This window comes from Aaosphaeria arxii (genome assembly GCF_010015735.1).
Source record: "Aaosphaeria arxii CBS 175.79 unplaced genomic scaffold BU24scaffold_2, whole genome shotgun sequence".
NCBI lineage: Eukaryota > Fungi > Ascomycota > Dothideomycetes > Pleosporales > Aaosphaeria > Aaosphaeria arxii.
In genome coordinates, this window is record NW_022983475.1 from 2,996,928 (window position 1) to 3,011,210 (window position 14,283).

Below are 14,283 nucleotides of genomic sequence, written 5' to 3' on the forward strand. Positions count from 1 at the left end.
GGTCGTTAGTCAGCATGTTTTCCGTACTTCGGAGAAGCATGCATGTATACAGTGACAACAAAACAACCGTTGGACATTTACAATTTGATCATTGCAACATTGGATGCCTGAGGGACCCATATAGACCCATATCGGACCGAATGTCAATTATTCTTCGTTGCATCACGCGCGCTGTTGTCCGATTAGCAAGTTTCTTGGGGGTCGATCCGCTGGGGGGGAAACCAGAGCTCCGAGTAAGCAACCGCATAGAAGAACCACATATACGAAACCACCACACATGAGAAATTATAAATAAGAAATTTCGTACAAGCAATTCTGTACAAGAAATGATATAGGAGAAACAGAATAGTTCTTTAATAATGCAGAAAGGCGAACCTACTTACATGCGAAAACACATATTAACATGTAACTACAGAAAGTCTCCTTCTCTTTCCGGTAAATTGTTCAATCGAATCATTCTTACTTGTCGAAAACCAGTAAAGACTTGGAATTCGAGGGGTCGTTTAGTAGCGGTGGAAGGCAGGGTTTGCTACAAGACGGTGGAGTAGGACATGGTGGTAATTGTTACATATGTAAAAATCACAGAGCTTTCACACAGCATACACGTTTCATCCGAATCATCATAAGGAATAAAGATGCATTAACTTTAAATTAACTTAAATTTTCCGACATGTCTGTAGAGTAGTAGGTATAGTGTGGTATATCTCATTCTTCATCGTCCTCTTTCAACGCTCGCTTTCATACAAGGCCACCTTGGGAGGGAGTGGAGGAAGGATTGTGGTGTTGTATGTAACCAACAAAACAAGAAAATGCTAGTGACATAGTCTTCCGAAGGTGCGTCCCGTCGCTCAAATAAAAACAAGAAATTTCCATCCCATATGAAAGCCCAATTCATTTTACATTATAAAATGATATCCATTCCTCTCGTCTCAACTCGTCTAAGCACACCGTCGCCTATGACTGTGGGTGGGGGTTCTGCGGCGCCGGCTGCACGATTTGCGGCTGTTGTGGGCTGTACGGTGCAGCTGGCATCTCCTGAGGTGGAGACTGGTACTGGCTGTAGATCTCCTGGGGAGCACCACCCTGGTGGGCGTAGTGCTGAGGAGGCGATTGTTGTTGGTATCCACCGTACATCTGCTGTGGCGGGCTGGCGGATGGAGGCGGTGGGCTCGTGGTGGGCTTAGGGTATTGGTATCCTGCTGGTGGGGAGCCAGGTTGCGAATTGTAAGGCGCTGGAGTGGATGACATCTCGCTGTATGTGCCGGGTTGCGTGGGGTATGGGTACATGTTTTGGCCAGGTGGAGGAGTTCCGTAGGCAGTTGGCGATTGAGAGATGTGTGAGTAGCGGGGATCGGATGGGGGTGGAGGAGAGTGAGGAGAATGAGGAGAGTAGGTACCGTGAGGGACGGCTGCGGCGCCAGCAAGGGGCAGTTTGTTCTCTTGGGGAGCGTAGTGGCCTTGGTGGGGAGCATTGGGGGCAAGAGCGGCAGCGCCTGCAGCTGGAGTCATCATGTTTGGTGGTGGCGTTGGGCCAGTCTGCTTGTTCTTGCGGCGCTTCATAAAGCAGAAACCGACAATGGCGATGATGACGAGCGATCCTCCTGCTACACCACCACCGATACCGGCTTTGGCACCAGTCGAGAGGCCTTTGCTTCCTCCACCACCTCCTCCATTATTGACCACTCCAGGTCCTCCAGGTGCGCTTGCAGCAGGGCCGATGGGGTTCACGGGAACGGTCTGACCGGGTTCAACCGTGACGGTGAGGGTCGAAGTGACGGTGGTCCGGGCGCTGAGGGCCGATGTCCTTGTCGTGGTAGTCGTGTCATAGACTGTCCTGGTTGCAACACCACCGCTAGCTACCGAGGTGATGTAGACGTAGGAGGTCGAGTAGTAGGTGGAGTACACAGTGGATGTTGACGTATCAGTACGGAGAGTCTGGCGCTTGTAGAGCTTGCCGTGGACAACGAAGACCTGGGGCTTGTTGGTGACAGCAGCACGAAGCTCATTCTGCTGCTTCTCGACTGCAGGAGTAGCAGTAGGCATCGACGTGGTGATGGCAGGCGCGGCTGAGGACACATAGGAGGTGGCAGATGGGGTTACAACCTCAGCAGTACGCTTAACTTTGGCGGCACCAGAGGTGACGGTGGCAGTAGCCCATTCAGTCTGAGTATCAATGTTTGAGACAGTAGTGATCGCGACCTCGGTGAAGGATCGGGTCACTGTGGTGGTATCATCACCCAGGGTGGTCGTATAAGTAGATGTTGAGACGGTGAATGAAGTAGAAACAATTGTCGTATAATACCACGAACTACATACCCAATGGTTAGATTCAGACAATCGGAAGAAGTAACAGTAGAAGAGATACTCACATTCTCGTTGTGCATTTACCCAATGAACCAGTTCCAGGTCCGCAACCGGCAGTGGGAGCACAGCACCAGCCATCCTGAGCGTTATTCGGATCGATACAGCATTTGTTGTCCTGGGTGATACAGGTTCTGGCCTCTCCGCTACGGTAGAATGTACATTTGGCGCCTTCCTGTCTCTTGAAAAGATACTTGACATGCTGGGGGTTCCTGTTGACGATCTCCGGGTACTCTCCTACGAAGATATCGGCACCGAACTCAGGCAAGAGAGTATTCGGGTCCTCAGAAGCGTAGCCAGGCGCGAGGCTGAGAATCTCCTCCTTGATCTCAGGTTCAGGAAGGCCGAAAGCATTGGCCGAGGAAGCAATTGTTAGTAGGGCGCTGGCGAGCGCAACGGCGGACTTGATCACCACCATTGTTGCTTCAACTGCTGTTACTCTGCTGTTGTAGGATGAATTGCGCAAACAAAGCAGCCGACGAGCGAGGAATTGACAGTGACAAGGTCGCAGGTCCACAACGAGCAATGGGCGGGTGATAAGGCATGCCCTCCATTTTACATGCTTCTTCAGCCTCTCTTGGTCCGTTCGTATTCAAAATGCGAGAGCATCCCTGCCTCATGGGAAGGTGGTAACACATTGAAAGCGGTTAGTGCTGGCGCATAAGGGTATTCGTGATTGGAAAGATGTTTCACGCTCATATGATTCACGTGGAAGGCTTAAGGTCCTTGAGGTCGAGTGCATGCTGTGGCGTTGTCAATCCCACTCCCTTTTCGGTGTGGTTGGATCGGATGGTGCTGTCCTGGTGTTGTCTGGAGTATTTGCCAAGATCCCGCTAGCCACAAAGGGATCTAGTGCTAATCTTGCTTTCACCTCATTACTGACCTTAACAGCGCACTGCCTTCAAACTATGTCCTCCATTCACTCCACTCCCTCCACTCCATCCCACTAGTTGCTGTATGTATCAACTGCCTGCATACCACTAATCACACAGTACATGGTGACTATCTTCAGGCCACTCACCAGATGCTCACATTTCTCATCCTGCGTATCCCGTCCCGTCCCAGGTTGCTGGACCTGATCCAATGGGCCTTACCAACCCATGCAGGTTGTGGTTAATTTTGGGTGATGACCCCACCCGAGCCGGTGAATACAATAGGTACAGTACATACAGACGGGGAGGCAGCATATCATCCTGGCATCCCAAGAGGCTCTCGCCGACCACACGTCGCACTGTACCGTGATCTGCGCCAAACTAATGAATACTACCATCCCGGCGAACCGTCTATCGCGAGGCCGTCATCACACAACATCCCTCGCTTGCTTGTACTTTGCACCGCCGTATAGCAAAAACCGTCTCCCTCGGCAGTGCATACCATGCGTTGTAACTTGTGCAAGGCGAGAGAAATCATGAGGTTATGTGTGTATTGAAGCTCCCCTCCAGGCTCCAGGGCACACCTTAGTTTGGACCAACCTTGCAGAGTGCGGTTAGCCGAATGGGGGCCGAAAAGCAAAGATGTGTCTGGGGCAAGCGAGCGAGAGCGAGCGCGAAGAAAAGGGCAACCCTTAAGCAGAAAAGCACAGCTCACAGCTCGTCTCCCCTCTTTCTTGAAAAGTGGAGCACCTAGACCTCTCGCAAGACCATTATTATCTCTAAGGCTGAGCAACCTGAACTTCAGCCCGAGCCTTGGCCAGAAGTGAATCGACCTACCGCGCTCCAGACAGAAGTGGTGGGAAACGACCAGATCTATGTACCTTCGCATATTTTCTTTGGTTCTCTTTTCTTTTTACTTGAAAAGGTTGATGAGCCACGCCGGTGGCTTCCGATATATCGCATCACTTTAAAAAAGGTACCAATAAGGAAATCAGTCAATCGACTGTCGTTTTCAATTCATATCAGCTTTATGACGATGCGGAGCCTTCTTTCGGACAACGCTGGACTCTTTCCTACAGTAATGAGATGAGGTTCGTTCTTGGAAGGATCAGATTCCAGGTCTTAATCGCTGAGATTCTAGCCCTCTCGAAGTTGACCTTCTCCTCTATGGTGAGGCTGAACCAGTCTAGTGAATCCTGCATACAGTACTACTAACCACTCTTTAGAGTGAGGAGAAAAAAGTGTGCAATCCTCTGTTAAAACATCTCTGATCCAGAGTTCGGCCCATCGTCCAGACGCTCTTTCTCAGGACCAATGTGAGGCTGCGTTCTGAGAAACCACCGCACTCACCGTATGTTTGTGTGGTTGTTTACTTTCCGGGGTGTCGTTGGTTTAGAGCTCAGGGGTGACCCGGCACCGCCCTGGGAGCTTGTGAGCTTCGGACAGCGCGCCTTTTCTTCGGCAAACACCACCAGAACAGCTACCGGCCACCCATCCAATCTGCTTCGAGCAGTGTCTGCGAGCACCGCAAACAGCAGTTGGAAGCAGGAGGCAGGAAGTGGCGCTTACTCCATCAACTGCAGGAGGAGCAGAAGAAGAAATGAAGGACATAATTATATACCAAATGCAAGGAACATATCTTTATTTGTTCTGCTCCTTCGGCTCGCTGACCGTTGTCGCGAAATCGGTTCCGCCCCCTCTCCGATTGCGCTCAGATGGAGGGAAGCGAAAGCGAAAAAGCAAACAGAGTTCTCGATGCTCAGCCCCTATCCTTTTTCGATATGCGGGCCTTTCGGCCTTTTCATCCTTTCCTCTTGGTGTCCCTCTTCTGGCTCGAAATACATAGTTCAGTGTTGTCCAACCGGTGTTTCGTATTATGAGTCGCGCCGCGGTTGTAAGCTCATGTTCATCCATTTAAATTATCGCGTCTTGCACGAACGCACGTGCGGGACGCGGTGGTGTTCTTCGGTTTCACTGCCTTAGGTTCTCCTATACCGTGCGTCTTGACCAGAACTTCGAGTCGCCCAGCACACATTTGGTCTAGGGCGGGACCGGCGTAATGATCCTCTGTCGCGCCTAATCTGGGAAATGAATATCGGGAGATCGACCAGAGTTCGCTGAATCGTTGGTCATCAAAGGCAATCGGTTGCTTGAAAGTAGTATGTTTTTTTTGTTTCTTGTTTTCATTTTAAGACTCGGGGTTGTCTCCTGGATCAGACCACACTTCCATCATGTCCAACCACTCGAGCGCAAACGCAGTCACTATCCTTGCCCAGTCCCTAACGGTTGGCATGTCGAGATGCTCGCCGTCATCTTCAATCTTATGCCAGACGTGCGGAAACGGACTTGGGATGACGTGCAGAATAGGAACGCCTTGTTTGATGAACGGCAAGTGGTCGTCTGAGATACCGCCGAACGTCCTATTTCTACCCTCGTCTGGCAAGAAGTTCTCCTTCGGTTTCGTTTCGAGCAATCGCAGTTCACGCATTCGAGTCTCGATAGTTGCGAGGTTCTGATATGCCCAGTGCGTTTCCGAGAAGTAAGATGGGATCATGGGTTCCGCCGAGCCGAGGAGATCCAGTAACATGAACATGGAGATCTGATTCAGTGGATTGCGATACTTGTAGAACTTCGCACTGGGCGGGTTTGGTGTTGTCGCCCATTTCTCCGCCAGCGCCCTGGTGAAATCACAATCAGCACATATCCTCCAGAGCATACAACGTATCATGACTACTAATCCTTTGCAGCATCAAATGGATGTTGAAAACTTACCTTGCCCCATACAATGAATCCGTATCAGTCCATTTCTGGAATGCTTCTTCGCCATCCAGCAGGAGGATCTGAATCCCCATATCCATCTCCACCGTCCCACCTTCCCCAAGTTCCGCCATCTCGTCGTACATCTGCGTGACATATTTATCAAGGTTCTTCGCAACCTGCATCAACATTGCACACGGCGCAGCGCTATCAATAGCACCGATGAACCCCTCCGGCTCATACTTGCTATCGTAATGCGCGGCGAGCGTCAAATAATTGGTCTGGCCGGGCTTCGTCCACGGCGGCTCGCGGCGAATGATCATGTTGCCAAATGGTATCTCGACGTTCCCTGATATCGAGGTCCGGGAGGTCGAATTCTGCCATTCGACAGTCCACTTTGGCAGCTCGCGTTGAAACCAGCTCGCAAAGTGCTCCTGCACTTTCTTCTGCCCTGCCGTCCCCGGCACGCGCGGGATCAGGATTGGTGACAGCATGCTGCCGGTGTGGATGTCGAAGTCGGAGGACTCTGGCATTGGGATCGCGCGTAGGAATGAGTCTGAGAGAGGTTTGTAGGCGGATACCAAGCTGGCTGTGAGGGTCCATAGCTGGAGGATGGTGAGCCATGCGTTTGGCCTGGAAGGCGAAGATGTGAATGGGACCCGCATGGCGATTATCGGATTGGAATCTCTTGCGATGCCCTGGGTGGTGAATTTTCCGTGGATTTCCGATGGATATCAATTGTGCATCACGGCGCAAGAAATCCTCATCTCATTTAGGAAGTCCGATATCCAAAGTGGCCAGCTGTGCTTTTTGCGGTGTTGTGGCGTTCAGCTGCTTCTCCGGTACCACGGATTGGACGACAAGCAGCGAGCGATGTCTATCTCTTGCAAAACAAATACAAATCAATATTCCATTAACCGACCGTCCGTCTGGCCGTCGTCAAGCAAGCAAGCAAGCAGGTATGTGGCGCAGACCTCGTGGCTCGGGGATGCAGGATTTAATATTCGCCTCTCTGCAGCAGCATGATGCGTCGTCGTTGACAAGATATACTCCCCGAGCCCCTCCCCTCGCGACGTTTCATACACCGCCCTAGCTCGAAACCTTCCGGGGGGTCCAAGCAACAACTCCGTACCTGTAACATGTAGCAAGTAGTGCCGTGTTTACCGATTTGACCACGGAGTTATCTGCCTTCTTTTCTTTTTCTCCTTGCTGTTTTTCCCTCGTAGGGAATAAAGACATAATAATCCTGCGACATTTTACGCTGGAAACGGAGTTGTTTGGTGGATCGGTGGGTTGCCCTCTGCGACTTTTTGACAGCCGCTAGGAAGGGATGGATGTCTGTAAGAATGCATCAAACCCCGTACCAAACTACGCAGAGACCATGCCTCCGTGTAGGGCAGACGTAGACAGACTGCTGACTACGTCGGCTCGTTCGCGACCTGGCCCTGATACAAAATACTGGACCCTCACCGACGACCCTTTCACGATATACTATTGTATCTTTGGAGGTTTAAAACGTCGATGTCTCCTCGGCCGTGCACCGTCTATGATCGAGATACATATCTCTGGTGCCCAAGTATATCAAACGAAAAGTATAGATTGACCAACACCATGTGGTAGATATTATTTTCCCGAAGTATAATCACATAGTTATGTCTTCAAGGCTTGTTGCATCTATTAGACAGTCTTCCTCAAACAAATGTGTGATGCCCCCGGTCGAATTTCAACATCTAACATCAAGAGACCACTTTTCTCTACAAGCAAACGATTAATAGGGAAAAGGTGTAGAAAGACTCGGTCCGTGAAACCCGCACTATTTTCTAGTGACCGCTATCGATCACCGGTCAGATGTTCAATACTCGGATGAGTAGAATGGTGGATGCATCCTTTCTGTGCGTCTTTATACATACATAATTCCCCACATGGGAAATAGCTGTCCTGACAACAACTTATTTACTTTTCTTTCTGCATTTACCCGTCGATTATTCATTAGATCTGCTTTTTGTTACCTGGTATGATACCTCGTGAGTACATACGTAGCATTCCATCATGTAAAGAAGAATAAAATCAATAGTGCATTACACATACGCAAATCTCCATGAATGCATGTCTCGATGGAGAAATTGACATATGAAGTACCCGCACAAGCACAACCCATCAAGCCGTGAATTCGAACTTCGAAATTCTCGTCTATTCGTTCCTATTTACGAACTGGAAAAAGGCGCTGTTTTGGTCTTTGATTAAATGATTTTATTCCCTATTCCCTTGAAGAATGAGCGGTTTCTCCCGCTATGGCATCTCCACATAATTTGCACCTGAGGTCCATTTTCCTCTCAAAGGCATTACAAGACAAGACAAGACACGACAAACAAGAAAGGAAACCATTTGCCCCCTACAAAAACACGATATATTCCAACCTATCGAACGGACCTGGCTCGACTTGACTAGACTAGACTAGACTAGACTACCTAATAAGCACCGACCTCCTGGCCCTCCTTCGCCAGCGTCTCGAAGACCCTGGGTGGCAACTTGTACCTGATGAGGCCTGCGAACACCATGAGGTCCTTTGCCTTCTGGAGGAGCTGGGCGGCGAGGGCCCGGCGGGTCGGGTCGTCGAATTGGCCGCTGAGGAGGACCTCGCGGTGGCGGCTGCAGCAGCCGATGCACCAGAGGAGCACGTTGCCGATGTTGCGGGCGACTTCGGGCGGGTAGATGGCGAAGTTGTTGGCTGAGGCGCGGATGGAGGAGAGGTTGCCTTGCGCTTGGAGGGGGAGGATGCCGATGGCTTCGATTTTCTGGGGGTGGTGTGTTAGAAAGGGAGAGAGGGAAGGGGGAGGAGGTACTTACGTCGAGAGCTTCCATGTAGCGTCGTGCTTCGATGATCTTCTTTGCTGTGTTCAGTTGGAATAGTATGCCCAATGTGTCGCGGCTCATCTGGGAGACTTGTCCCCACCAGAGCGCGTTCCTGTTGTACAGGTCCATCACCCGCTGTGCCAACTCGAGTGGATCGTCTGTACCCAACATGCTCAGGCTGGATGACATGTCAGAGACAGGTGCCTGTGCTTGTGCTTGTGCATCGGCAGCTGACATTCGTTGCTTGAGCGGCTCAAGACGAAGAGGTTCTTGGCCGATCTCGACAGACAATGCCTCAGACAATGCACGGTTGAGGATCTTGGTGACAGCATCGTACTCTCCAGCTAGATGGCTGAGCAGAACCGCGTCGTTTGTCCTGCCGTTATCGTCTGCTGTCTTGGCCGATTCTTGGGTTATGTTGCGGATGAAGGCATCGTCGTCGCTCAACTTAATGAGAGCCAATCGCTGCTGAATCAAGCCTTGAGTGCTCTCGCCGTTGGCCTTGACATCGCCGAGAAGGGTTGCGAACTCGCGTGTCTCGAGAACAAGCTCGCGAAGGGCCTCGTGGCAGAGAGCAGCTTGCTGCCGTCCCGCTTCGCCGTCTAAGTCTGCATTGAGGCAAATCAGGATCAGGTATTCAGCAGCTGCATCAGCCCTGGCGGCACGGAAATCAGCAGTGTAAACACCAACAATCCTGCCAAAGTTGAGTTGCGCCTTCTGCTGAGTAGTGTATGTCAAAGTCTCCATGCCAGCTGTCGTCCAATCCGACACACGTAGGAGTCCGTAGTAATCTAGAGCAATGGCGAAGTGAACGGCGGAAACGTAGTTGTACTTGTAGAGGTAGTTGACGGCACTTTCGAACATTCCAGCTAACGTAGCCAGGTAAAAGTAGACACCATAAGATCCAGCAGATTCAGATGAGCCAGATCCAAAATGTCTCTCGCCAATGTCCTTGATGGTATCCTGGAGCTCTTCGAGGCCGAACATCTCCCCGGCATTTTCCTCGGCACGGTTTCCCTCTCGTGCAAGGTTGAACTGAAGCCAAACCCAATCATCCAAAGACTGAGAAAGCGGTTCCAAGTTCTTGCGGGTCATCTCACAGCGACCGATCAGCTTGTAGCAAGCCATGCGATATGGATCATTGGAAGGACCAATGCGGGAACGTTGAGCATACGCATTGTTGATTCTCTGTTGCAAATCGGGAGTAAGACGTCGGTCAGCGTCTTGGGCGTAGTGGAGGATGGCAGCGGCGAAATTCCTATCGTTGTTCTGGAAGAAAGTCTTCTTTTCACGAACATATTCGGCGGCTTCCTGGACCAGTCCACCCCTGAGAAGGTAGAAGATAATGACCCAAGGAAATTCTTCGCCCTCAGCTCCGATCCTCTGGAATTGTTCGACTTCCTGGCCCAGCTCCTTGAATGCAAGCTTCACACGGATATAACCTCGAATGCGACTGATTGCTGATGGAATGCCGCCAACTTGGGCCTCACGGGGGTGTTTACGGATAGCATTATCAACCTCGCTGGTGAACTTGCTTTCCAAGAACTTGCGAGAACCGTTAAGAATTCGCTTGCGAGTGCTGAGGGTATTTGCCGAATTTGGATGCTCGTCCAGATACTCCCGTGCGAATTGTCGTGTCTTCGGGGCACTGTTCGAAAGATCTTGTAGTTCTTGCTTCTCGCCAGTGATGGAAATGAGCGCAGAGTATGCGTTGCAGAAGTGCTCTGTGTTCTCCCCCATGGACTGATCTTCGACGCTGGCGAACTCATGCAAGACGGGATACGGGGTCTCTCGTTGCCTGGCCTTATTAAGCTCCTGGACCCTCTCCATGAACCTCTCCTGTTTGTCCCGAACGAAGCGATCCTCGGGTCCAACCTGACCACCGATCGTAGACTTGTCAGACGGGTCCATCCGGCCCTTCGAGAATGACCCAATGACTGGCCCGTTCGACGCTGCGAAAGAACCGTTTTGCGAAGCCTTGGGGCCCATCGATCGACCCTTGCGCGCTGTTCGGCCAAAAGCACCGCGGCCGGTATTGTTGAATGTACTCTGAGAAGCCGCCAGCTCTTCGCTCTGACGTCCCAAGCCAAAGTGCTCGTAGATGCGTTTGCGCTGGGCATCCCATTCAATCTGAACATTCTCTTCCAAGAAAGCATCGAAGTCCCGCTTGGACTGTTCCAAACCCTCTTGAATCAATGCCAATGTGGATTGCGAGTGGATGTTCGAGAGGTAACTGTCAACGTCCGTGTCAAGGACGTTTGCTGTCGGGCCGGTGCTGATTCCCGCTTGTGTGCTGAACTGGTTCAGGTCGCGTATGGTGCTACCTATCTTGACGCCAGAGGCAGAGAGAAGGTAGTGTCTGGTGATGATGATGAGTAACCGCAAATGTTATAGGCAGTAGCAAACTTACGCGGCGCGATCATCTTGCGCCTGGGCGGCTGAGGGACCGCCAGCCCCAAGGTTCCTAACCTTGCGGGCGATGTCGCCTAGGTTCAGCTGTAGGCTCGGGAGTTCCTCAAGGCTACTGAGGCCATTCTCGCCAGCGCGCTTCCTGCCCTTCTCTAGCAAATGGTCGAAACGTGCGGAGCGATTGTCACCCGCGCTTTGTTGGAGACCGCCTGATTGCTGCTGTTGTTGAGTACTAGCCTGGAGGACCGATGATTGGGGAGGAGCATTCGTTTGTGCCGTCGCCGTGTTCGAAAAGAGACCTCCGCTGGGTGCTGATTGCGTATTCGTTTGAGCCGGCTGAGCAGTTGACGCGAACAAACTGAAGGCACCGGCTTGTGATTGCGCGGTGCCCGTTGCCGCTGTGGTAGCAGCTGGTTTGGCAAAGGCAAATCCTCCAATTCCAGCTGTGCTGGGTTGCGCTGTGTTGTTGAGGGCATTCGACGCTCCTCCGCCCAGGTTACCGAAAGTTGAAGTGCCCAATGAACCGAACAAAGGCTTCGCTGCTGCTGTGCCCGCGGCAGGAGCAGCCGTATTGGCAGGCTGGCCACCAAAGAGGGACATGACGGGAGGGTGAGGATGGGTTGGTGTTGGTGATTGCGCAGGATATCCGCGACTTTACTTGGGCGGGAGTGCAAGTTGACCGTTTGGCTGGGGGTTGTTTTCTTTTCGGAGAGCTGGTGCAGGGGCCAGCTACAACTTTGACGCATTAGGCGCGCGTATAAAGTCACGAACAATGACAATTGCAAGTATCTATAACAAAGCAGCAAGCAGACAACATAATGTGGCGCATAAAGATGGCGATCGGGATATAACGTGTCATTATTAAGTTGAATTATGATATTGGGTGATTGGAACAAACAGCGTCGCTTGCAAGGTCAAACGTCGAAAGCACTTCTGACCTACTATGCCAGCTCAACCGTCTCTATCTCAATAACAAACAGTAATGAGCACAAGCAACGCCCAAACGTCCGTTCCGAGGAACTTGCTGCTCTTTTATAACAATCATTCCATTCTCCAGGTTGAAATGGACTCGGAGGTAAACTCGTTTCGCGTCTTTTAATCCTTGCACACCCTCCACGGCAACGATGTATAACCTCTTCTTCAAGCCTGTCATATGCCCACAAAGGAGAGGGCCAACCGAGTACTCCCAAGGTCTAGGATGGTTCCAGCCTGATTTGAACGGGACTCTGAAAAAACGACGGGTCAGAAAGCCGTACTACCACCTCATATGGCCTCGAGATGGGAACAGATCCAAGATGTCAAGACTGAGAGACATCTTGAGAGGAGAAGGTCCCGACATGCATGTGACAATAGGTGCTGAGAAAGACGATTACATGCACATCCGGCAAAGGAAGAGTCAGTGGGCGCGCCATAGGAACCTCGACAACAGTGCACCGGATTATTCACTGAAAACCAATCTTCCGGGAACAAAGATCAATCCTTGTGAAGCGTACGACTTCAGGACTCGCAAGTACGTGCATCTGCATAGGGATATGTGGACAGATGCATTGCGCATGCCGGATCCGAGAGAGACCTATGGCTATCCGTATGCTCTAAGGGACATATATGGCGAGTGGAAGCAGCTTGATCCGCACTGGTTGGATCATGAATTCGGTGGATATCCAGGATGGTACTGAAACGATGGATGGTAGGCAATGGTTTAATCGAGGCAGCTTTCATGGAGCGCCTCCCACACTGTTTCTTGTTTCTCGTTGGCTTCTTCTGGCTGTTTGCTCCTTCTTGCTGTCGGTACCAGAGCGGATTTGTCGAGTAATTTTCCACATTTGGCACAGGAGTTGCTCTGTACGTTCTTGTATGCCGCGATCATATCCTATTAACGTTAGCGACAATTCACCACCAGTCTTCTCTACTTTGAACGTGAATGCAACTCACCAAAAGAGGCTTCAGCTCGTTGGCGTGAGGCCTTAACGAGACGCACCGCGTGATGGACACAAAGGGCTCCCCATTGCCCAAGCATTCAGCGTCAAGGTGCTCGCCGCCATTGGTCTCACTATTAACCACAACATGGAAGCGATACTTCAGGCCCCCGCTGATGAAATGTATCTGTCCTTCCGTCAGTCATCTGAAAAGCATCCGGACGAGAGCCCAACATACCAGAATATCACGATCATCATCCTTACTAAACACTTTGAGCTGCCCGTTTGCCGCCCGGAACTCCTGCAAGATCCGTTCTCTCTCCTCCTTACTCATCGAAACCACCGCCTTGTCCTCCCCGTCTTTCGCGCCATCACGTCTCCTCGCCTCCGCATCCCTATCCCTGATCTCCTTCTGCTCCCAGCCGTACCTCGGCAGCTGCGCTCCGGGCGTCAGGTCGGAATTTGCCTCGAGGCTCGCCTTGGTGTGCTCGAAGAGCGCCTGCGTCTCCTGGCTTTGCCATGTCGTGCGGAACGCTTTGATGTTGCTTTGAGAACCGACAGCGGCCTTCTTGAATGCGGCGAAGAGCTCCGGGCGCTTTGTTATTTGGGGGCTTAGGGGTGCGACGACGCGGGGGATCGTGAGGCGGAGGTCATCGATCTGTGGATGGTATGTGAGCGCTCGGTCTGGTGATTGAAGGCGCGGTTGGGGGCTTTGATTTTACTGACTTGTGCTTGGAGGCGCTCGAGCTGCGCGAGGGCTGCTACGCATTGCGATTCGTCCCATACCTGGGCTGGCTGTTGGGACGCTGTCGAGGATGCCATGTTCCGCGGATGTAAAGTCTAAGGTATTTTTAAGCGGTGGACGAGAACGGAACGTCGCGAGAGAACGTGGAAATCTAAGATACTTCTTGAAGCATTAAAGGTCTGGGCAATGTGAATTGGGGAAGCACAGGGCGTGGGTTAGGTGGACGCGGAGTTAGTAAAAGTTGCGCCAAGTCGGACCCCCACGAAGTGCGCTATCATGTGAACCAAAGGAGAGTTCAATGTCTGGAACGGTATAATGAAGAAACTACAATTCGGGAGCCAGTTGGCAACAATACTACGCAAGGGAAGGT

General features: G+C 51.5%; 6 protein-coding genes across 6 annotated transcripts; 2 read left to right on the forward strand and 4 right to left on the reverse strand.

Annotated features, from left to right (window-relative positions):
- Nucleotides 1-636: 636 nt before the first annotated feature.
- On the reverse strand, nucleotides 637-3,120 carry BU24DRAFT_419183 (uncharacterized protein). Its single transcript, XM_033527155.1, has 2 exons — nucleotides 2,370-3,120; nucleotides 637-2,308 (listed from the first exon to the last, which is right to left on the reverse strand). Exons 1-2 carry the CDS (start codon nucleotides 2,777-2,779, stop codon nucleotides 955-957), a joined length of 1,764 nt encoding a protein of 587 aa, XP_033387919.1. The 5' UTR covers nucleotides 2,780-3,120; the 3' UTR covers nucleotides 637-954.
- A 1,234-nt stretch (nucleotides 3,121-4,354) lies between these two features.
- On the forward strand, nucleotides 4,355-5,340 carry BU24DRAFT_122685 (uncharacterized protein). The gene has a single exon (XM_033520912.1). It carries the CDS (start codon nucleotides 4,587-4,589, stop codon nucleotides 5,214-5,216), a length of 630 nt encoding a protein of 209 aa, XP_033387920.1. The 5' UTR covers nucleotides 4,355-4,586; the 3' UTR covers nucleotides 5,217-5,340.
- An 81-nt stretch (nucleotides 5,341-5,421) lies between these two features.
- Nucleotides 5,422-6,655, reverse strand: BU24DRAFT_431332 (uncharacterized protein; the record flags this gene model as incomplete). Its single annotated transcript, XM_033529863.1, has 2 exons — nucleotides 5,422-5,911; nucleotides 6,006-6,655. The coding sequence occupies 2 exons, from the start codon at nucleotides 6,653-6,655 to the stop codon at nucleotides 5,422-5,424; spliced, it is 1,140 nt and encodes a 379-aa protein (XP_033387921.1).
- A 1,520-nt stretch (nucleotides 6,656-8,175) lies between these two features.
- Nucleotides 8,176-11,919, reverse strand: BU24DRAFT_365140 (nuclear pore protein-like protein). Its single transcript, XM_033524265.1, has 3 exons — nucleotides 11,254-11,919; nucleotides 8,838-11,202; nucleotides 8,176-8,785 (listed from the first exon to the last, which is right to left on the reverse strand). Exons 1-3 carry the CDS (start codon nucleotides 11,850-11,852, stop codon nucleotides 8,459-8,461), a joined length of 3,291 nt encoding a protein of 1,096 aa, XP_033387922.1. The 5' UTR covers nucleotides 11,853-11,919; the 3' UTR covers nucleotides 8,176-8,458.
- A 595-nt stretch (nucleotides 11,920-12,514) lies between these two features.
- Nucleotides 12,515-12,910, forward strand: BU24DRAFT_336094 (uncharacterized protein; the record flags this gene model as incomplete). Its single annotated transcript, XM_033523070.1, has 1 exon — nucleotides 12,515-12,910. A coding segment is annotated over one exon (396 nt), but the record flags the coding sequence as incomplete, so codon positions are not given.
- Nucleotides 12,911-12,939: 29 nt separating this feature from the next.
- Nucleotides 12,940-14,198, reverse strand: BU24DRAFT_122744 (uncharacterized protein). Its single transcript, XM_033520913.1, has 4 exons — nucleotides 13,895-14,198; nucleotides 13,407-13,826; nucleotides 13,185-13,355; nucleotides 12,940-13,122 (listed from the first exon to the last, which is right to left on the reverse strand). Exons 1-4 carry the CDS (start codon nucleotides 13,988-13,990, stop codon nucleotides 12,952-12,954), a joined length of 858 nt encoding a protein of 285 aa, XP_033387924.1. The 5' UTR covers nucleotides 13,991-14,198; the 3' UTR covers nucleotides 12,940-12,951.
- Nucleotides 14,199-14,283: the final 85 nt, after the last annotated feature.